Source organism: Ochotona princeps, chromosome 14, assembly GCF_030435755.1.
Source record: "Ochotona princeps isolate mOchPri1 chromosome 14, mOchPri1.hap1, whole genome shotgun sequence".
Lineage (NCBI taxonomy): Eukaryota > Metazoa > Chordata > Mammalia > Lagomorpha > Ochotonidae > Ochotona > Ochotona princeps.
The window spans coordinates 31,260,847-31,283,713 of NC_080845.1; the positions used below are offsets into that span (position 1 = coordinate 31,260,847).

Genomic DNA, 22,867 nt, shown 5'->3' on the forward strand with positions numbered 1-22,867 from the left:
TGATTCATCCCAGAGGTATTGAAGTTCACAGTGATGGCTCACAGGTCTGGCCACAGGTTCCCGCTCTAGGCCACATTTAGGTTTAAAAGCCCTTAGCGCAAAAAATCCCTCATTGGTTTCTCCCAAGTCCTTACATAAGGGAACACAAAGTTCTCACCAGAGTTCCAGGTGACTTCACATCCCTGGACTGTAGCAGGAGACTCCCCGGGCACTGACGTCTCTTTTCTGTGGTTGGATCTGGCCTTCACGGCCAAGCAACAGGCCCTGGAAATGGCTGTGCCCACTGAAACCCTTCTGTGGCTGGTCACACCTGGGGATTGGTACAGTGGGACAGGCAGACACTGTGTTACAAGTGTAGCTGGAGGACCAGAGACTGGGCCTACACGCATCTGGGCTGAATGCCCAGAGCCTTCCTCGGCCTTCCTGCTGTCTTCCCCAGCACCATTGGCACACTGGGTTTGCAGGTTGTGTTTGCAACCATTTGGACAGGACTGGAATCTTGGAATTCCACAAAGTGACCCAGGAATCACTTTGCTTTGGGCCCGCCCTCCGCACAAGCATTATCCTCATTCAAATGATCAAAGCTGGCTCACCACTTTATTTCAAACATTCCAGCACAAAGAATACAGGATAGACAGGGTGGCCATACTTTTGGGTTTTTTGGTTGGTTTATTTGTGTTTCTGGAGAACTTGACTTGAAAGTTGAATGTGTTATTTCCACAAATATTCCATTGGTGAAAAGTTAGTCATGTGACCATATGCAGATGCAAAGGACTGTGGAAACTATGGTTGAGCCGGGGAAGCCCTGTGCTCAGCTAACATGCGGGAGTTTCTGTTAGTGAAAGGAGGGAATCAAAACGGATGCTGAGAGAATCATGCTCTCTGCTCCCATGGCATCTGTTTCATGGATAATTTCTGGATAGTGACTAGAAATTGGATTTTTAAAAATTTTACATTAGCATGTAATACTTGCACCTATTCAAGGGTACAATGCAACTTCTCAACACATTTGCATAGCTTCAACAGTCTGTACCAGACAACCAGACTCCCATTTCCTTTCCTTCATGTTCAGAACCGACTAGAAACTCTTTCAGGTCTGTATAAAGGGAATTTCACATTATTGTCAATCAAATCACCCCAGGGTGCTAGAACATGCCAGAATCTGTTGGGTGACGGAGGGCAAGAGGTTTGAATTGATTGCTTTGGGTAGCGGATGTATTGATTTCTAGAGGCTCCGCGGGGCTTATGGCTTATTAGGCTTAAGGAAGCAGAAGTGATAAGTATGTACCAAAAGTGAATATATTTGGTAAGGTTGATTGAACTAGCTGATTTTATAAGAATTTATTTATGATTCTTTTATTTTGCTTTAAAATCAGAATTGAGAGAGAGAGAGAGAGGTATCTTCCATCTACTGCTGCATTCTCCACATGACCACAATAGCCAGAGCTGGCGCGGTCTGAAATTGGAAGCCAGGAGCTTCTTCTGGATCTCCCACATGGATGCAGGGCTCCAAGGATTTAAGCCATCCTTTGCTGCTCTCCCAGGCCACTAACAGGGACCTGGATTAGAAGTGGAGCAGCTGGGACATGAACTGAACAAATATGGGATGTTAATAGCACAAGTAGAGGACTAGTTAGCTAGGCCACTGCACTGGGCCCCCAAATTTTAATTTTTTTAAGACTTACTTTAGTGGACTGGCATTGTACACAGTTGGTTAAGGCACCAGTCATGTTGCCAGACCCTGTGTCAGAACATGACTTCAAGCCCCAGCGACTGCACTTCTGATGCAGCTGCTTGCTGAAGATCCTGAAAAAGCAATGCCAGGCAGCCTGAGAGATGGGGCCCCCATACCCATGTTGGAGACCCAGACGATGTTCCTGGCTCATGGCTTTGATATGGCCTCACTGTTATGACCATTTGGAAAGTAAACTACCAGACAGACTCTCTCCCTCTCCCTTCCTCTCTTCTTTCCTCCCTCTCTTCTTTGCTCCCTCTCTTTCATTCTCTCTTTTATTCTCTCTCTCAAATTTGAAAGGAGCCAGCAACCCCAGCCAATCTCCCACGTGGGTACAGAGGTCCAGTCACTCAAGCCATTTTTCATTGCATTCCCAGGCATACTGGCAGGGAGCTGTATGGAATGTGGAGCAGCCGAGACTCAAACTGGCGCTCGTATGGGATGGCAGCACTACAGGCAGTGCCTGAACCCCCTGTGCCACAGAGTCAGCCCCTTTTATAGGCATGTTGCTACAATACCTAATTCTTGATTTGTTATTCTAATACCACAGGAGCATTTCAGTAATAAGTTGGGTCATTCTGAGAAGTGAGCTTTTTGAATTGCTTAAGACTAAAACTTTTTATGTAGAAAATCATTATAGTTTTTTTTTTCCAAGTATTCACTTCTTTCTTCTACCTCTCTTTGTGCATTATACTCCAGGGTCAGTATTCATTCCATTGGAGGTCCATTTGGTCTCCTGGAAGGCTAGCCACAAATAACTCTCCATAGCACTGCTGGGCAGGCACCAAAGAAGTAAATCCAACCCAAGTAAAACCTAGTGCTTGCCAAGATTTTCACTAGTTAGGAATTATAGGAATTTAGCCATAGAATTTGAAAATAAATTGAAGTCTCTTTTTAGCCAATTTTTGTTTTTATTAGAGACCAAGATCCCATTCATTGCAAAATGTTTTCATGGGCATGAATGCCTATGTCTCACCCAGGAATAATAAATGATTGACTGTTACCCAGCAGCTGGGTGGGGTGGGATTCCTGGCACTTTTTTTTTTAATATAAGCAAAGGAAAAAACAACTAAGCAGAAATTTTCCCTTTCAACAGCTTTTTGTGGAAATACAGATTAAAGACACCCGGTTCTTTAAACATCTACTACTGCAATAATTACAAATATGAATGTGCAAATGGAAATGCTGTTTTAAGTCAATATAAAATTATCTGAACCTGATATTGCTGTAAGGGGCATCAACTCACCGTGTATCTTTAGTTTGTTGCTTTTTTTTTTTTTTTTTTGCTATAATGAACTCTGAATTCACATGTTTTCTTTATAAATCTAAATATTTGCTTTTGCTAAAGCTAAGTTGACGTTCTGGAATGTTGACACAGGTATGCACAGAAAAGATCAGCTTTGTGGGAGTTGGAAAAATCCAAGGTTGAATTTATAAACAGCTTGTGCAGTATGACTTACTACATTTCATTGTATACATTTTACAACATAGAAAAATATTTTCATTCTTTTTCAACAAAACCTTGACCTTAGGCATCACAAAAGAAGAAGTTGCCTCATCTGAGAAGTGCTCCAGGGGCAAGTGATTAGTTACCAGCTGGGATACCTGCATCCCACAGTACAGTGCCTGGCCCGAGCCCTGGCTGTCCCTCCAGTGCAGTTTCCTACTAATGCACACTTGGAGAGACAATAGGTGATGGCTCAAATGGGGCCTCGAGTGGAATTCTGTGTTACAGGCTTCAGGACAGATTGGAAGTGTGAAGTAACTGGGTATCCATCAAGCACTCTAATATGGGATGTAGGCTTTCCAAGTGATAGCTTTTCCTGCTGTGCCACAATGCCCACCCCTGTTTATTTCACTTATTTGAAAGGTAGATTTACAGAGAGAGAAAGAGGGACAAAGAGATATTCCATCCTGTGGTTCATTCCTCCAAGTGGCTGCAATGGCTGGAGCTGGGCCAGTCTGAAGCCAAGAGCTTCTTCTGGATCTTTTACATGGGTGCAGGGGCCCAAGCACTTCGGCCATCCTCTGCTGCTTTAGCCATTCTCAGGCACATTAGCAGACAGCTGGATCAGAAGCAGAACACCGGGGACTTGAGCTGGCACCGCTGTGGAATGCTGGAGATACAGGCAGCAGCTCTACGTGCTGCGCCACACGACAACCCCAAACCCTTACTTACACTTTTGAAATTCCAGTTTCACTGGTCGAAACGAAGGTTCTTACATTCTTGCTAAAACACACTACCATGAAGCTCCTCCCCTTTAAAAAAAGATTTATTTTGGTTTTATTGGAAAGTCAGATGTACAGAGAAGAGGCAGAGAGGAAGATCTTCTGTCCGATGATTCACTCCTCAAGTAGTCACAACAGCCAGTGCTTGTGCCAATCTGAAGCCAGGGGCCAGGAGCTTCCTCCAGGTCTCCCACGTGGGTGCAGGGTCCCAAGGCTTTGGGCTGTCCTTGACTGCTTTCCCAGGCCACAAGCAGGGAGCTGGGTGGGAAGTGGGGCTGCTGGGACATGAACTGGCACCCATATGGGATCTTGGCACAAGCAAGGCAAAACCTTAGCCACTAGGTTCCTGCTCTGGGCCCTGAACCTCCTCTTTTATGCATGGCTCTCAGACCTCCATTACAGAAGTTCACTGGCTAATTTTTATTGCATCTTTAACTTCAGATCCATCTTACAGTCTCTTCCAGGAGCTCTCATTTGTTTCCTTTTTCACTCAGAAACCTTTTCATTTTGAAGCCGCAGTGAACTTGAGCTATATCCAACAGTCTTTCTCTCAACTGCTGAACTTTCCCAGGAAAGGGTGTAAGGACCCAAATCCAGAACAGAGTGTACAAATAAATAACAGGCTTGATGTTTCAAAGGCTCTGAACCACAAGAGAACAATTCATTTTGCTGGTCTGGCTGATGTTCTGGCTAAGCACCCTTCCTGGAACAGATAGGCAAGGAAAGGGCCCTTTGAAGTCCCCAAAATTCTAGTGGAACCTGATTAGCTCATGTCCCATTGATCTTAGATCAAACCCTACTTCTATCAGAGCCTTCAAAATGTAAAATGGCCAGTGAGAAACATGGCACAAGCAGAACCAACACGAAGCATGTCGTAGGAATGTGGAAGCTGACTTAATTGTATTACAGAATCATCATTGAATACTCGGGGGCTTAGTAGCAATATTGTGGTTATGTTATCTAAGGAAAGCCCTTGCTTTTTAGATCCATAGTGAAATACTATGATTATACAATACAACAGATTAAATGATATTCCCACTTGAGCTTTCCAAAACAAAGAAGTGGAGCATGTGAACACAGCAGAGGAAGCGAGCTTGTCAAAGGGGTAACAGGCACCCGACAACATGTCATACAGTGTGCTATGGGGCGTGGGGAGAATTGTAGCTTTGAAATTTGCCTTAAGAAGATTAAAACTATGTGTGTATGTGTGCACACATATTCAGGTGTGTACATGCACGGGCAATGGAACGTTGCTCAATCTTTTTAAAAACCCATTTTTTTTTTTTTATTGGAAAGCCAGATTTACAGAGAGGAGAGACAGAGAAAGATCTTCCATACACTGGTTCATTCCCCAAGTGGCCACAATGGCAGGGGCTGAGCTGATCTGAAACCAGGAGCCAGGAGCTTCTTCCAGGTTTCCTACGTGGGTGCAGGGTCCCAAGGCTTTGGGCTGTCCTTGACTGCTTTCCCAGGCCACAAGCAGGGCACTGGAAGGGAAGTGGAACAGCCAGGACACGAACCTGCGCCCATATGGGATCCCACTGCATGAAAGGCAAGGACTTCAGCTTCTAGGTTACTTCACTGGGCCCATTACTTAGTCTTAAAAAGAGAAAATCGCCTGATGCTGCCATGTAGAAAACCTTGGATACATTAGGCTAAGTGCAAAAAGCCGCTCTCCAAAGGCCAAAGCTGAGCCCTGCCATGGATGCATGCCTGCTGTGAGGTCCTTGAGTCAGGCAGAGCTGGAGACAGAAGGGAGAGGCGGCTCCCAGGGCTGGGGAGGAGGCAGCTGGGAGTTACCGTCTCACTGTGTGCAGCCTAGGTTTGGGAATCTGAAAAGCATTCTGGGATGGGCACTGGTAGCTGTCACACAGACCTGGGAGTGCGCTTACCTCCACTGAGTGCCACCTTTGCACGTGGTGAAAACTATCCCCATTTTATCTGTTTTTACTTGCTTGTTTGTTTGTTTCTTTAAGAAACTCATGCCCATTAGCAATCAGGATTAGTGCAGAAAAAATCTATTTCTTTTTCTTTTATTATTGTTATTGTTATTATTATTATTAATTTGGAAGGCAGAGTTACACAGAGAAGGAAAGACTAAAAGAAAGATCATACATTCACTGATTTGCTCCCCAAATGGCCGCAGTAGCAGAGTTGAGTTTATCCAAAGCCAGGAGCCAGGAATTTTTTCTGGGTTTCCCATGTGGGTGCAGAGTCCCAAGGCTCTGAGCCATCCCCCACTGCTTTCCCCAGCCACAAACAGGAAGCTGGATGAGAGGTAGAGCAGCCAGGACACGAATCGGTGCCCACCTAGCATGCTGGCACTGCAGGCTAAGGCTTAGTCTACGACACCATTGTGCCAGCCTCCTTTTCAATTTATAAGTAAAAAAATTACTTCTTTGATAGTGGCTAGCACACGTAAAAATGAAAATTGGTGATACAGTCTGAAAATAGGAGATCCCAAACTGATTCTTGAGAGTGAATGTATCTTTTATTTGAGATCTTTAAAAAGAAATCTCTCTTCATAGGCCCAGTGCAGTAGCCTAGTGGCTAAAGTCCTCGCCTTGCATGGAGTAGGATCCCATATCAGCATTGATTCATGTCCCAGTTGCTCTACTTCCCTTCCAGATCCTTGACTGTGGCCTAGGAAAGTAGTCAAGGACAACCCAAAACCTTGGGACCCTATACCTGTGTGGGGGACCTAGAAGAATGTCCTGGCTCCTGGCTTCAGATTGGGTCAGCTCCAGCCATTGCAGCCACTTGGGGATTGAACCAGCGGGTAGAACGCTTTTCTCTCTGTCTCTTCTTCTCTCTGTAAATCTGACTTTCCAATAAAAATAAATCTTAAAAAAAAAAAAAAAACCCTTGGGCCCGGTGGCGTGGCCTAGCGGCTCAAGTCCTCGCCTTGAATGCGCTGGGATCCCATATGGGCGCTGGTTCTGGTCCCGACGGCTCCACTTCCCATCCAGCTCCCTGCTTGTGGCCTGGGAAAGCAGTCGAGGACGGCCCAATGCCTTGGGACCCTGCACCCGCGTGGGAGACCCGGAAGAGGTTCCTGGTTCCCGGCTTCGGATCGGCGTGCACCGGCCGTTGCGGCTCACTTGGGGAGTGAATCATCGGACGGAAGATCTTCCTCTCTCTCTTCCTCTTTGTATATCTGACTTTATAATAAAAATAAATAAATCTTTAAAAAAAAAAACTCTCCTCTTGTCATCTTTCCCCAGTGGCAAATTCAAATTTTTATCTCAGTACATTTATTTTTAAATTTAAAGAAGAAGCCAAATATAGATTAATTCATCAACAATTCATCCATTAACCAATGCCACAGAACGCATAGCAAGCCCAGCCATTGGACATTTGTTTCTGAACAGTTGCAGCATGACAGTCCCCCTGAGCCCAGGAGTCCTCGCTGTCCCCGCAGAACCAGATCCCAGAAGCCAGCTGGGGTTTCAGACACACCAAATCCCTGTGCTGGTACCCTGCCATTGTTTCCTATACAATCCAGCACAACAACTATTTACAGAACTTTGCTCTTGTAAATAATCTAGAGACGCTTTAAAGCATACAGGAGGATATGCTTAGCTAAAACACAAATTTTGCACCATTGTATAGAAGGGATTATGGCTCAATACCGTGGGTCCCTGATACCCACAGGGAAGGCATGGACAGAGAGCCAGGCTCCTGGCTTCAGCCTGGTCTGACCTTACCTGTTGCATGCTTTTGGGGAGAGAAAAGATCTTTTTCTCTCTCCTCTCTCTCTCTCTGATGCTCTGCCTTTTGCATAAATAAACAAGTATTAAAAAAATAACAGAAACAGGCAACAACTTTATGCATCAATAACTGTGAAATAGATGTTATTATCAAATTGTCATCAATGACCAAATTCAAAACCTTGCAGGAGTAAAGAGCTAGGCCCACGCTGAGTGGACACTAAAAGTCCCACTTCCTCCGGGGACCAGGACAGGGTGCCTAGGGACCTCCTGTACCTGTGAACTTTGCTTCCCATCTGTGTTCTCCTCCCCACACCCCCACTGCACTCACCAAGAATGTAGGCCATGGCTCCCGGAGCCTCAGAGTGGACACTTCACATTCCTGGTGTTGAACTGCTTCTGCTGTAGATCCCTTGACTGGCGGAGCTGCTCCATCTCTTAACAGCCCCCAGAGAGAGGCAGGTTGGCAAGAAACCAACATGTGGCTCAGAGGAAAGAACAGAATTCTCTACACTTAAAGCGTAAGAGTGGGCGCTCGGGATCCTGGACCCAAACTCCCACCCACCTGATTGCTGAGCCAAAACCAATCCTTGTCCCCTTTCCCATTTTGTTTTCATGGTTCTCTGTTCAAATGATGATTTGGGTTTTCACAGCACAAAATGACACATACTCATTGTCAGGAATCCAGAAAAAAACATAATCTGTGTAAGAAAGAATTCTATCCCTCCTCCCCCATGGTCAACTGCCCTAAAGAGTTTTAAGTAATATCTCTGCTTTCAGTCATTTTCATATGTATATATATTTTGTGGAATTGAGTTGATATTGCATGTGCACATTTATGCCTTACGATTCAGTTCATTTTATATCATGACTGTTCCTACCCTGTTACCAACAAAATTCTTCACTGGCATCATTTTAACATGTGAATAATTTCCCATTTTGTGAGCATACCCCAGTTGCTCATGAGCATGTTCAGCTAGGGCCATTCACTGGTGGACAGTTATTTTGTTTCCTGTATTTCTCTTATAAATAATGATGAGATAAGCACCTTTGTGGAGCAAATTTCATTTACTTCTGGAACTGCTTTTTTCAGGTCTGTTCCAGCAGGGATTTGTTGAATCACCAGGCATCCACACCTCAATGCTCTCCCCAGTGGGTTTCTCAAAGTACACACTCACAAGAGGACATGGATGCAATGAGACTCCAGGTGCCATTAGCCTAAGTAGTTCCTACCCAAGAGCCAGAAGTCCCTGGGATGGGTCTCACAGCAACTTTACCAGTCCCAACTCATCTCCTGAAATCTAGACTGCACCAAGTCCACCTACCTGTTTGATATCTAAACTTGGATGAGTAATGGAGTCCTCCATTGACCAAATCTACAATAAGACTCTTGGCTTCTCAGGGCCCCTCTTTCTGGCCATTTCATCCCTAGTTCTCCCCATCTGGATAAATGGAGGCACCATCACTCACCTGATGCCCAGGCCAGCACCCACGGGTCACCCATGACTGCTCTCTCCCTTATTCTCACCTCACATGTGTCTAGGAGTCCTATCTTGCTGCTTCGCAACACAGACAAACAGAAACCATCCTGTTGGTGCACCTGTTCCCCATCTCAGTGCCTGTCCCCAGTTCAAAATCCTCCAACGGCGTCCCAGGAACAGAATCTGCATTCCCACACAGCCAGCATGCACCCTTTCTGCCTCTTCAACTCCACCGCCCATCTCTCACCCGGCCTCCCTTTGCCTCCAGCCACACTTGAGTCCTTGCTGGTTCTCAAGCGGCTTGCTCCTTTCTGCCCATGCTCTGCAGCGTGCTTCCTCCCTCCCCTTCCTCAAGCACCTAAGGTGGGCAGCCTCCTGTGGCTTTGACTTCCACTCTGCTTTATTCTTATAACATCCTTCACCACCTGACATTTGTTAGTGACTGTCTTCCCGCTACCACATCCTCACCCTCAGGGAAGGATCTCACCCACTGCAAACACAGAGTGATGGGCACAGAACCCAGTACAGTGCTTAATATTGAGTAAAGCTCAGTATATGTATTTTTTGCATGAGTGGGTGAGTGAAGTAGAAATCCATCACTAAGAATGTTACACCTAACCTTTACTTTGGCTGGTAAGAGAGGACAAAGCAAAGGACATTTCCTTCAATAGTACCCTTGGGGATGGTAAGCTATGAGGGTTTGTAAAACATAAACCTCTAGACATAGAAATCCATTGCATCATGGTTACGTGCCATCATGTTAGATGCCGTGGACTCTGTTCACAGGGATGGGCTTTGTGGCACAGCATGCTAAACAGCCACTCGGGACACCTGCATCTCACATCCAAGTTCCTAGTTCAAGCCCAGCAACTCCTCTGTGCTTCTGATCCAGCTTCCTGCTAGTGTGCAGGTGATGGGGGGACACAGTAGGGAAAACTGGATCATAGTTCCTACCGCTCACGTGGGACACTGGGATAAAGCTCCAGGCTCCTGGCTTCTGTTAGGACTCGACCTGACTGCTGCAGATATCTGGGGGCTGGAGGAAGGGGGCGATGAATCAGTGGATGGAAGATTTTCTCTGCATTTCAAATAAGTGAATCAGTTTTTTTTTTTTAAATGGCAGGACCCAGTCCCCGCTCCCACAGAGAGACGGCAGGTGACTAAGACGCTCACAGAGTCTTCGACCAAGGGAAACAGGTGAGTCATGCAGACTTAGGTAAAGAGCATTCCAGAGCACTTTAAGTAGATAAGTAGATCTTTGAACATGAGTTGTACTTTCAAATGCTGGTGCCTATCACCAGGTCACTCTCTAGGACAAAAATGGATGCTTGCTCAGTGAATTTCAGTGAGCTGTCCATTACAGCGGACCTCCCATCAGCAAGCGGATCTCATGTCTGGTTTCTCTCATTGGCCTGTGAAATTGTCTAGCTGCCATCGGTGCTCAAGAATGGCATCTAGTGGCCACTCAAATATGCCACAGATCAAATATGTGAAGATGGGTCAGTCCAGAGAGACTGCTGAGGTGTAGCCTCCTCTCGGTTCTTGGCTCTCAGCAGTCATCAGACACCCAGACTTGATGGCCGGGAGAATTTTCTAGCTGGAGGACAAGTTTTTATTTTATTCCATGAGGACATTAAACAACATAAAGAACTAATGCCCACAGAGAAGCCAATGAAACAGAACACCCCAACACCACCCCAGACAGAACGAGTATGATGTCAGAATGGGAGAAACAGACTCAAAGACCAGATATCTTGCTTTATTTAAACATGCATCACACTGTGTTTTTGAATTTTTTCCTTGGGAGAAGGAGGTCTGAAAAATCTTAAGGACAGATACCAACATGTAAACTGGTGAAGTGAGAGACTCCTTGCTTTCCTCATAGGGTTATCATGGAGCAGATCTGATTATTGTATTAGCTCAGGTTGATAGGAATATTCCAGGGGTGTGTGTGTGTGTGTGTGTGTGTGTGTTTTAAACGGGCCTGTTTGAAGGTTCAGTTTGATTCTATGATTCTTAGCCCAAGTGACTCCATTTTGCTTTGCTCAGGTCTGCTGGGGCTTAGGGTAGGAGGCTTGTCCAAAAACAAAGGCCTCCCATTACTTCCTCTCACAGAGCAAAATGCACTAATGGTTATTTAATTTGCTTTGACTGTAACAGAAATCCTGTGAATAGTGCGGTGGTTCAACAAGGTAATCCTCTGCCTGCAGCACAGGCATTCCAAATGGGAGCCAGTTTGTGCCCTGGCTGTTCCACTTCCCATCCAGCTCCTTGTTGATGGCCTGGGAAAGCAGTGGAGGATGGCTCAAAGACCCTGGAAGAAGCTCCTGGCTCCTGGCTTTGAATCAGCTCTGGCTTTGTGGCCATTTGGGGAATGAAGACCTTTCTCTATGTCTTCTTCTCTCTGTAAATGTCTTTCAAATAAAAATAAATAAATAAATCTTAAAAACATACAACCAAACAAAACAAAACAAAACGAAAACAGAAACCCTTGTAGAAACAGTGATTTTGATAAGGTCATTGTGTTTGTGTGTGTGTGTATTATAAAAACCAGGAAGTGGACTCTCCAGGCTGATAGATCAACCCCCACAATGCCGGGATTCCAGACTGGGGTCAGCTTCACTGCCAAGGTGGCCTTGTGATCCAGTGTGACTTCTGTGGCTGTGGCCATTGCACGTACAACCTGGCCAGATGGAAGGATAAAGAACAGTTCTCACCACTCTTTGAGGACTTGCGCAGGAAGCACGCACCACTTCTGTTGGCCATTCCCAGCTCCTGGGACAGTTGTCATCCTCAAGGAGGAAGGGGAAACGGAGAGTGAGCTGTAAGTAGCTGTGTGTGCCACCTACACACGCAGTTGGACGTAGGCTCACTGATCCCACGCTGGCAACCAGCATTTCTAGAAAAGGCTCTATTTAACACTAAGTCGTAAAAGACTAAAACTCCCTAGGATGAGATCAATAACAATGTCCAATGACCAAAACTCAGACCCATGAGAAGGTATCCAGAAGGATGAAGATCATTTAGACAAATGGATGCGAAGTCCCATCTCCTGCTTTTTCCCATGAAGGAATCCCTTCTAGCACTTTGCAAAAACTGTTATTTTCCAGAACATCAAATCCTGAGAAAAATAATCAAGAAATTTAGAAACCTGGGAAAGTGTTCCCCCATGAGGTGAAAGCTCACCAACCAACGTGGGGGTGGGGAAGGGAGTCCCACGTGTAAAGGAATCCACAGGCACCCAGGCTGAGGCGGGAGTAGGAATGCAGCTGGTCCCTGCACAGGGTGGGGACAGGAAGGAGACCTGTGGACATCCTGTCATCAGCTGCAGCCACGTCCTTCGCCCTGGAGCGCCAGTGTGGATTCACAAAGGCTAGGGGAGAGAGGGCCATGCCTGTCCCTTCCTGGTGCTCAATGACATCACCTTGCGAGCTCGGCATGGACTGCAGCTAGGGGGCCTTGCCCCCGCCCTTTGGAACGGGGCAGAACAGGGCCTTTCTTTCTTTCCAGGGCAGCTGGTTGACCAGCACACACTGGTTGTGAAGTGTGTGCTTGTGGTCTGGTCTGCCTCTAACGGTAAGCAAGATTTGCAAAGAACAAATGCTAATCACATATGTGATTCCCGTGCATGGCGCCAGAAAAAAATAACACATTTGGGGAGCAAAGATAAATCTTTATGTTGACAAATTCAATGTAAACAGAAAGTGAGTCCATTAACCTTAAGGATTATAACAATGTTATGTTATAGTTATGGGAAAACTTAGCAATAACAGTCACTGACATTCCCAAGCATTCAAATATTCACTACCCACTGCTGTTCTTTGTAAGTACTTTAACAAATGAGATGCAAGCAGGAAAAGATACGAGAGTGTGACTGTAAAGTTCCTCAGTTGGCAATCAGCACCTGCTAAAATCTGAATGATCAAGAATATTGATTACAGGGCCCGGCAGCGTGGCCTAGCGGCTAAAGTCCTCGCCTTGAATGCGCCAGGATCCCATATGGGCACAGGTTCTAGTCCTGGCAGCTTCACTTCCCATCCAGCTCCCTGCTTGTGGCCTGGGAAAGCAGTCGAGGACGGCCCAAAGCTTTGGGACCCTGCACCCGCGTGGGAGACCCAGAAGAGGTTCCTGGTTTCCAGCTTCGGATCGGCGCAGCACCAGCCGTTGCGGTCACTTGGGGAGCGTATCATCGGACAGAAGATCTTCCTCTCTGTCTCTCCTCCTCTCTGTATATCTGACTTTGTAATAAAAATGGAAAAATAAATAAATAAAAATAAAAATAGGGCCTGGTGCAGTGGCCTAGCGGCTAAAATCCTCATCTTGCAAGTGCTGGTATCTCATATGGGCACCAGTTCTAATCCCGGTGGCCCTGCTTCCCATCCAGCTCCCTGCTTGTAGCATGGGACAGCAGTCGAGGACCACCCAAACCCTTGGGACCCTGCACCTATGTAGGAGACCCAGAAGAGACTCCTGGCTCCTGGCTTTGGATTGGTGCAGCACCGGCCGATGCGACCACTTGGGGAGTGAACCATCGGTTGGAAGATCTTCCTCTCTGTCTCTCCTCCTCTCGGTATATCTGACTTTCCAATAACAATAAAATAAATCTTAAAAAAACAAATAAATAAATTGAAACATTTGTATTATCATCTTGTCATTTTAAAACTTATTTTTATTTGATTATTTTGTGTGGACATCTCCGTTCTTTCAAGATTTGCCACATCTAATGTCTATATCAGGTAAAGACAAAGTTCAAATATATTGAGTGGTAACAATAATAAGCCATATAATCACATTTTTTACAGAAACCTTGAAGGTTTAACTCCATTCTATCGCAAAAGACTATTTGCTGTGTCAGTGTGGTCACTCATTACTGTTTAGAAGCACCCAAATCGAACGTTATGAAAAATATGAAACATGGTGTCACAATTCCCAGAAATTTCACTTTCTCATTCCTGAAATCTTGAACATTAATTTCCATCAAATATTCAGAAACAGCCTTCTGGTTTACTGGCTTTCAAGGTTTTAAGCCACAATTCTCTCTTTATCAGATAAAATTAACTTCAGATGTGGAAGTTAAAAAAGAGAGGAGCATGCACCTTCAGCTGGTGGCCGGGGGACCAGGAGGATGCCCTGTGTCTTGATCTTGGCAATCACAGAGGTGGGGCATACCGGTGTCTTGGGGCCCAGGTCTGCTCCTCTGTACGCTGTGGCTCCAGCCAGCTCTGCTGATCCCCCAGGCTTATACTGGGGTACACGGAGCTGTGACCACCCTAGCAGCCTAAGAGTAGGTGTCAGTGTTGCTGTGCCAAGGCTCTATGCTGGCAAATGGGGCAGAGGGTGCCATGGAGTAAGGGACAGCCAGCCACTGGATACAGTCCTGGCAATATGACCTGAGGTTGCAAGCCCAGCCTCCAGCATCCCATTGCTGTGGTTTGAACAAGATCTGGCTCCCCAGCTCATGCACTTATTCAACTTGCAAACCTTGATTGTGGTGTCCCAAGGTGTGACATTTGGGAAGTGATTGGCTTGAGTTAGGTTTTGAGTGTGGAACTCCATGACAGAGAGACCACGTAAATGCACGCACTTCCCATCTCACTGCTTCCTGCTGGCCTTGCAATCACTCCCACCTCTCCTCCAACCCCCAGCCACCTGAGCCCTGCCCAGCTATAGCCTGCGAACCTCCAAAATCGTAAACTCGGTGTGTGTTACGCTGCCAGAGAAAGTTCACTAAGACACCTCATCCTAGCTACTTTCTCTTGGGAGCCTACCTCCACAACACTGCCCCTTTAAACGGCTTCAAGATGCAAACAAGGCCTTGGGTTTAGAATCTAGTCGTAACCTGTCAGGACCAGGCAGTAAAGCAAACTGACTTCATCCCTCACCCCTATCAAAAGGCGAGTGTGAATTACGAGGAAGCCTGGGGCCTCAGTCAGGGGAGCCGGGGAGTTAGAGTTCGGTCTGAAAGAGCCATAAAGTGTGACAGAGACGCCAGCCCCACTTGAGCTCTGCCACCTGTCACATGCTGGGAGGGCCTGGATGATGCACAGTTTTCCCCTGGGGATCTATGGTGCCTCGCCGTCCCCACTGTCCCCCCACCCCAGGCGGTGAGCTCCCTGACAGAAGGACACAACGTGGGTCACACCCTGTGTGTCCTGGAGGAGTGGGGCCCTGGCAGCCGTCAGGCCGGGATGTGTCTGTGCAGTCATTTGTCCCAGAATGGTCATAGCAAAGCTTACCTTCCTTAACCTTCATACCAGCATCTGAAGACGTGATGACATGTCATAAAACACAATGCGTGCTTGCTCAAATAAGGCCCCACGGGCAGGAGGCTGCAGAGCACCAGCAAGTCCCCCCCCCCCCCCCCGAAGCATGTCCCACTGAGGCCCCCTGGGCTTCTAGACTTGTTTCTGCACTCACATAAACATGTGGACGAAGGCGGAATCTTCCCGGAAAACTCGTGTTGTGTTTTAGTCTCATTTTTCACTAACTGGGCCAAGTCTAAGTCAGGAGCCTGGAGCTCCATCTGAGTTGCATAGACCCAAGCACTTGGCCCATCATCTACTACTTTGTCAGGTGTGTTAGCAGGGAGCTGGGTTGGAAGCGGAGCAGTCATATGGGATGCTGGGTATTGTAGAAAGTCATTTAAACTGTTAGGTTACAATGCCAGTCCCTTATGTATTGTTTTTAATTAAAATAATTTAAATAATTTTGTAACAGGGAAAACACCACCCTGGTTTCCAGGCCAGGGGATGTGGAGAACACACACCAGCACACACACAGGTGTGTGTGTGTGTGTGTGTGTGAGCCTCTTTCTCCACCTCCTCCCAGGAGCAGGTTCAAGAATCTTGACAATCTCAGACATCACTAGGTAATGCAGAATGAGGTTTTCATGTGCTCTGCTCAACTAGGGAAACCGAGGAAGGCCAGTTTGTATAGAGGCAAGTGTGCCCTTTCCACAATACCTACTGGGGCTGGGGCCTCTCTGAACTTTGCCCTAGCTGGGGTGGGGCTAAGGGGGAGTCCCAAGAAGTGAAGGACAAGCAGGACCCACCTGGGGGTAAGGCACAGCCTTTGTCACTGCAGGTGCAAAAAAAAAAATGGAATGGGGATGTTGGTCAGCAAATCCACAGCAAAGGACACTCAATGCAATGGGTACTCCAAGCAGGCAAGTCACGTGAGTGTGAGCAGTATATGTAACAGGCGTGCAGTGTGTGTGTGAGAGAGGAATGTGTGTGCCAGCAGGGACCCACAAGGAAGGCTCCCAGGGCAGCTGCCTAACACCCAGGGACCTGCTGGCCTCACACTGCAAGAGGTGCTTCCCCCAGGAGCTGGCCCCCTTGAGCCACTTCCTCCCCACCTGACCTCATTCTGGACCTGACACTCTCTTCACTTCTTCAAGTCCAGTGCCCCCTCCCAGGATTCCTAGCTTCTGTCACTTCTCCCACCCACAAACACCTAGACTGCGTTATCCACAGCCTTAACCCAGAGTTCGCTGAGAACTGGGACCACAACAACTGGATCCCGCACTCCCTGGGCAGGACCTGAGACGGTCTTGGATCCGTGTTCATTGAACAGAGGTGTGAATGGCTGGAGAAGTGAACAAGTGATGGGACAAAGGAAGGAATGCATAGGAACGTGAGAAAGTACAACTCAGTGAGTACACGGAGGCCTAGGGGAGTGAGTGAACATTCGGGTGGGCGGATAGGAATGTGTGGGAGTGGGCAGGTGGGTGGGAGGGTGGGTAGATAAAAGAGTGGATGTGGGTGTGGATGGATGCAGGGGGTAGAGGGTGGTAGGTGGATGGCCAGATGGATGTGTGTGGGAGGGTGGGTCGGCAGATGGGTGGGTAAAGAGTGGGAAGGGGTTGTGGGGGTGTGGGAATAGAAGAGTGGGAGGATGGGTAGGCAAATGGGTATGGGGTGGTAGAAGAGTGTGGGAGTGGGAGGGTGGATGGGTAGAAGGGTGTGTGTGTGGATGTGTAGGTGGGCAAATAGATGTGTGGATACATGAGCAAATGAACAAATACGGAGACTCCAGGCTGCATGGACTTCCCGTCCCCACAGAGCGAGGCCCGGCCCCTTGATGGCTGTCTCCCCACCGGCGGCCCCAGGCCCAGGTGTATCTCCCTGGGTCTGGAGATGCTCTCCCACCTCTGGCTGGTCAGGGTGCAAAGGGGACCCTACTGAGTTCCTGCGGAATTCCCACCCAGGACAGACTTCAGAGCCTTCCTGGGCTGCAGTGAGCTGCCTTGCCCAAGGTCAAAGCCAGGGACTGGGCGGAGAGGGCACTCAGAAAGGAGGTGGGGACACCAAGGGCAGCTTGACTGCTTCCTGACACCCCTCCCAGCGGGGGCTCCCTGGTGCACGCCTGGCACCCAGCTTCCTCTCTGGCTTCAGCCACCACTCCCTCATCCAAATTCGTTAAATACCTGCCAGGGCATTTTTCCTGAGGGCTGAGAGAGAACAGATTTCCTATGAATAGAAACCAAATATCTTTTTATTTGTGACGAAGACAAGCGCCAGGTTGCATGCTTCCAGTGGAACATAACCTTTCAATGCTTTTAGAATCATCTTTTCGCCCATGGTTCTGTGACCGTCCTCAGTAATGAGAATCACACTCCCCATGCGACCTGTTAGAAAGCAGTAATGAAGACTGGCCCAGAATTGGCTGAAAAATCAGCTTTCTGGCTTTCCTGTGAATAAGACATCTTGGACTTTCTGCGACTCGTGTGTCTCTTTTTCCTTTTGTGGTTTTCCCAAGCACGACTTGGAAAGACCCATAAAAGGCCATACTTTCTCAAGTGTCCACTAGACCACTTACTCCCAGAAAGCAGCTGTGTGGCTTCATAACTACGGGACTATCTCGCACAGGCCAGGAGGGGAAAAGAATTCTGTGCAATCATGTTCCATCAGGGGAGGTGCTTCCTTCCGGCATCCACTGGAGGGTGCCGCATCTGCTGGGGCAATACAAATCCTTTCCCTGGCACACGGCTTGCCACTCAGTTCCAGCAAGCGTTACATGCAGCAATCTACAAAGCCGGCCCCACCACGCGTCCCACATGGTGGCTGATCACCCCTCCACCCCTTCCAGGCGACAGATCCTGCTACTAGGTCAGGGGTCAATGCCGTCTCCCCTCCCCTGGCTGTCCAGCCAGGTCCCAACACTGCCATGAGGCACTACATGAAAGACCAGAAGTCCCGGGCAGCTGGCACGGGCCGAGTTGGACGACTGGGTCCTGTGAAGAAGGAAGCTTCCTGGCGAAATGTGGCCACCGTGAAGCTGTGGCCGGGGCGTTCCTGAGGGTCCCGGCTCCTCGAGTCACAGCTGAAGCAGCAAAGAACACAAGTGATGGCCACGGTCACCAGGAACAACACTGCCACCACCCCCATCACTGCCGTTTCCATGGCCACAGGACCACTGACTGCCCTTGAGCAACCGTTGGAGCGTGGAGTGTGTAGGAGTCTCAGCCGCCCATCAGAGTAGCCGGGCTGCTGGGAGCCCAGTCCACCTCAAACCTGTTGACTGTTCCACCAGGCTTGCGAGCGCTGCTGTCAGTGCGGTTCCAGAAGATGGGGGTGCAAGATCCCCTGGACACCAAGCGCAAGAATGGGGAGCTCAGAGCGAGGCTGGACAGCACGGGGCCACCTGTGGTGCCTGCACATTTCAAAAGCAACAGGACACTCAGACAAGAGACACTCCTGTCTTGGGATCCTCCCCTGCCCAGCAGGGACCTTGGGCCAGTCCTTGAGTCCACAGCCTCCCAGCCTCCAGCCCGTGCTGGGGACAGCAAAGCAGGTGCCGAGAAAGGCGAGTGGACAGCTGGGGGCCCGGAGCACTCACAGGCCACACAGGTGGGAGGGGCCTTAACTGGGGGAGGAGGTGGAGGGGAGGGCCCGCGGTCTTTGGCCTTGTTTCTGCTCGTGGTTGGGCAAGTGCAGTGTAGCCCTGGCCTTGGATGACACGCTGTGTGGCTGACTGCTCCTTTGCTCTGGGCTCCCCTAGAAGCCCTCTGGCTGCCAGCCCCGCTCCACCCTCTGCTCAGGCTCACGGCTCAGAGGACTCACCCTGGGCTCCCCGCAGGCGGGCCGGGGCTGCACCTGATGCTGCGGCCTCCCCCTGGCCCGGCCGCCCCTTCCCCGGGTGCTGCGGGTCGGCCGGCAGGCCGGCTGGGGGTCCTGCTGGAGACTTGGCTCCCAAGTCGTCTGAGCGCTTCCTGGAGCCTTTCCTCCAATTGTGAGGCAGGCCCCGGGCCCCTCCGCCACAGCGGCCTCCTCCTCGGGGGACAGGCCTTACCCCGCCCCTCTCGCAACACCCCAAGCTGCTCCGGCCCTGCCCCCTGCCGGGGGGTCCGGGAAATGAGCCAGGCTCAGGCCACCGAGTGAGGTGGACCAGAAAGGGCCTCCTTCTCGGTGCTTCAGTCCTTCAGAGGTCGGAGCCCCGCAACCCCCACATACACCCGGATACACGCCCCACTGCCACAAAGGAGCTCGTGCCAGGAGCGCTGCTTTGCCTGCATTCTGAGAAACAGATGTAGAACACAGGAGTTTCCCAGCAGCCCTGTGTGGGCTGCAGTGACCCGCTCCGAGGCCACAGCTGGTTTACAGTGAAGCTGAAATGCCTCGTGGTGAGGGTCTAGCGCCCCACTTGCACGCCTGGCGTATTGTCCTTTGGAGGCGCCATGCAGCCGCTGAGCAGTCCGGCCAAGGACTGGCCAAAGGTCGCCCAGCATGGTCCGTGTCAGCGCCTCCAAGGCCGAAGGCACTTGCTTCAGGACCACTGTGAGGAGGCTGCCCTTGCACAGAGCGGAAGGGTGGCCTGTCACACTCCCTCTGCTTTCCTAAGATGAACGGACAGGCTGGTATCTGGGCTCCTTCTCCACATAGGAGCGAGCTGGGGGCCACTGGGACAGCCAGATTATCTGTCTGAGCTGGGGAAGCCAAGCTGCAGTGCCAGGACTTCCTGCTGAATTCCCATCATCAGCGAGTGCGCACGTGGTGGCTACGGAGGGTCCTAGCGACACTGCTTGAGGCTCGGTTCTTTGTTCTGTGACTCCTCCTGCGCCTGTTCCTCGTGTGGATAACCTGCGGAGCCTGTGTCTTCTGCCTGGTCCAGGGAGCCGCTCTCTTCTCTGGTATTTGGGGGAGGCCTCCTGTCCTCAGCGCAGAGGTGCTCCCCAAAGGGGCAGAGCTGAAGGTGGAAAGATGGACAGATGGTCAGGAGTCCAGCCAGGGTGGGGGTGAGGCCCCCGCCAGGGGAAGGTATGGGAGTGGAGAAGGGGAGGTGTCTGTGAAGGCCAGTGTGGAGTTAGAAAGCCACACACATGCATACGCACATAGGCATACATGAATGATACACAGACACAAACACATGTGCATACAATGGAACACATACACATGTACACACATGCATGTACACGCAGGCATGCATGAACGACACACAGAGACACATACATACCTGCACACACAGGAACGTGTGCACATAGCCATACATATATGCACGCGCACACACACACACACACACACCCCCAATGGTCCCAGAAACCTAATGTGTCCATAATGGAAATTTGCCTCCCCTCCCTCAACCTCCCCCCCAACCCAGTGCAGAAATTAAAAATAAATTTTAAAAAGGAGCCAGGACATTCTGTTCCCATGAGTCACCAGACATCCCCCTTTGGGCCTTCCTCCAGCCCCTCCCCTCAGCCCTGCCGGGACCCCCCCCCCCCCCCAGGCCCTGGCTCCCTCCCCAGCTCCTGAGCAAGCACAGGCTGAACTTCCTACCTTCTCCCTTTAGGGAACAGGCCAGCCAGGCTAGTGCAGGAGCCAACTATTAACAGCCCATGAGACCACCCAGCACCTAGACAACATAACCCCTCCCAGACGACCCCACCACCATCACCTGCAGGCCCCATGGGGCAGGGCTCCCTGGGGTTCCACAGCTTCCAGGGCCTGGACATAGGCTGGAAGGAACCTAGGCGCTGCAACTCTCCCACCCAGCCCTTGCTCTGTGTACGGATGGCCCCGCACGCCTCTCTCCCCACTCACCTGCAGCCCCAGGTGCCAGCTCCATCCACTTACTCCCAGACCAGGGCCTCTCACTGTTCCCAGGCTGAGGCAGGAGCCCTTTCTGCAGAGCTGCTCCCAGTGGGGGTGGGGGAGCCTCCTACTTCCCTGTGCTGAGGGTACCCCTCACCTGGCCAGAGGTACCATCACATTGTCATCCATCTCTGCACTGGCCTCACCACACACCCTGGCCACCTCTGGGGCCCACTTGGGAATCGGTCACAAAGTGGGGTGTCCAGTCCTACCCCCTTCCCCTCCTCCCTGCCCGCCCCCAGCCTCAGGTCTACCTCAGGACTAGTCTCTGCTAGGGTCTGGCACTCCAAGGAACCCCTCCACACAGGACCTGGAGATGCAGTTTCTGCCCTCTGCCACCTGGGGGTGTTCGTTCTGGTGACGGAGGGCAGGGTGGCCGTCTGTAGGCATCAGCGGCGGCCCCAGTGAGCTTGGTGGAGGTAGTGGTGACCACGGTGGTGATGATGGAAGCCAGCGCTGGGCGTGTGAGACACATGGCCCACGTAATGGTGTTGGTGGAAGGTCCCCAGGTGGCCCCGGCCTGGGAAGAGCCGAGGCTGGACCCGTCGACTCTGGGTTCCAGAGTGGAGGCTTCTCTCCACATCCCGGTCCTGCCCTCTGGGGAAGAGGCAGGTGGCCAGCAGCAGGATGGTCACAACCACGGCCACCGCGACGCCTGTGATGCAGCCCAGCAGGCTGCCTAATACCTGGAGGCTGGACATCCTCTCCCAGACTAGCGGCTCCTGGCTCCCGTTGCCCTTCTGCAGCCTCTGTGGAACCCTGGGCCGATGAACTCTGGTCCCAGCTCCTGTGGGCTGGAGAGCAGCCCGGGGAATGTGGGCGAGGCCTGTTTGGACTGTTGCTGCTGGCCAGGGGCCACGCCAGGGGCAGTTAACTTTGAGGAAGCCTGGTAGTGGACAAAGGAGAAGAGAGAAGAGATCAAGACCTGGGGCTGGTGCTGTGGTGCAGCGGGTAAAGTCACCGTATGTGGCGCAGCATCTCATAGGAGCTCCCGTTTGAGTCCTGGCTGCTCCATTTCCAATCAGTTCTCTGCAAATGCTTCTGGGAAAGCAACAATGGAGGATGTCTCAAGTGCTTGGGCCCCTGTCTATCCATGCAGAAGACTCCAGTCTCCCAGCTGGGGCAGTTGTGGCTGTTGCAGCAGATGGAAGTTCTCTCTCTCTCTCTCCACCCTCCTCCTCCTGGTAACTGCTTTTGAGAGCGAGATCAAGGTCGGCTCCACTCCTGTCAACACCTAGGGCAGCAGGGCACCCCACCCCCACTCCATAGGCTTCCAGGTCTTTGTGTAGAGACCAAAGGTCAAGTGCATGGGCTTTGGAACCACCTAGCTCCTCAGAGTGCTTGCCGTGGTGACTTGCAGTAGGTTTGAACTGCCTTACCTTGGAGTCATCATCTGGGAGGTTGGGGTTCCCCAGCCTACACCTGCCAAATCTTCAGGGTGCAGGTCAGACTCAGGGGGCTCCAGGAGCCTTCAGCATATTTCCAGCACCCAGAAAGGCCCTTTACTGTGAAGCCCAGGTCCTGTGTGCCAGCCCACAGCTGCTGGGGGACAGGAAGAAGGCTAGTGGGCCTCAGTCCCTGCCTCCTACTGCCCCGTCCCACAGCCTCAACTGGCCATAA

General features: G+C 50.2%; 2 protein-coding genes across 2 annotated transcripts; both read right to left on the reverse strand.

Moving 5' to 3' along the window:
* Window positions 1-17,772: 17,772 nt before the first annotated feature.
* Window positions 17,773-19,726, reverse strand: SPAAR (small regulatory polypeptide of amino acid response). The gene is made up of 2 exons (XM_058672665.1): window positions 19,220-19,726; window positions 17,773-18,809 (listed from the first exon to the last, which is right to left on the reverse strand). Exon 2 carries the CDS (start codon window positions 18,557-18,559, stop codon window positions 18,332-18,334), a length of 228 nt encoding a protein of 75 aa, XP_058528648.1. The 5' UTR covers window positions 18,560-18,809; window positions 19,220-19,726; the 3' UTR covers window positions 17,773-18,331.
* A 494-nt stretch (window positions 19,727-20,220) lies between these two features.
* On the reverse strand, window positions 20,221-21,948 carry HRCT1 (histidine rich carboxyl terminus 1). The gene is made up of 2 exons (XM_036496721.2): window positions 21,502-21,948; window positions 20,221-20,342 (listed from the first exon to the last, which is right to left on the reverse strand). Exon 1 carries the CDS (start codon window positions 21,946-21,948, stop codon window positions 21,637-21,639), a length of 312 nt encoding a protein of 103 aa, XP_036352614.2. The 3' UTR covers window positions 20,221-20,342; window positions 21,502-21,636.
* Between the last annotated feature and the right edge of the window lie 919 nt (window positions 21,949-22,867).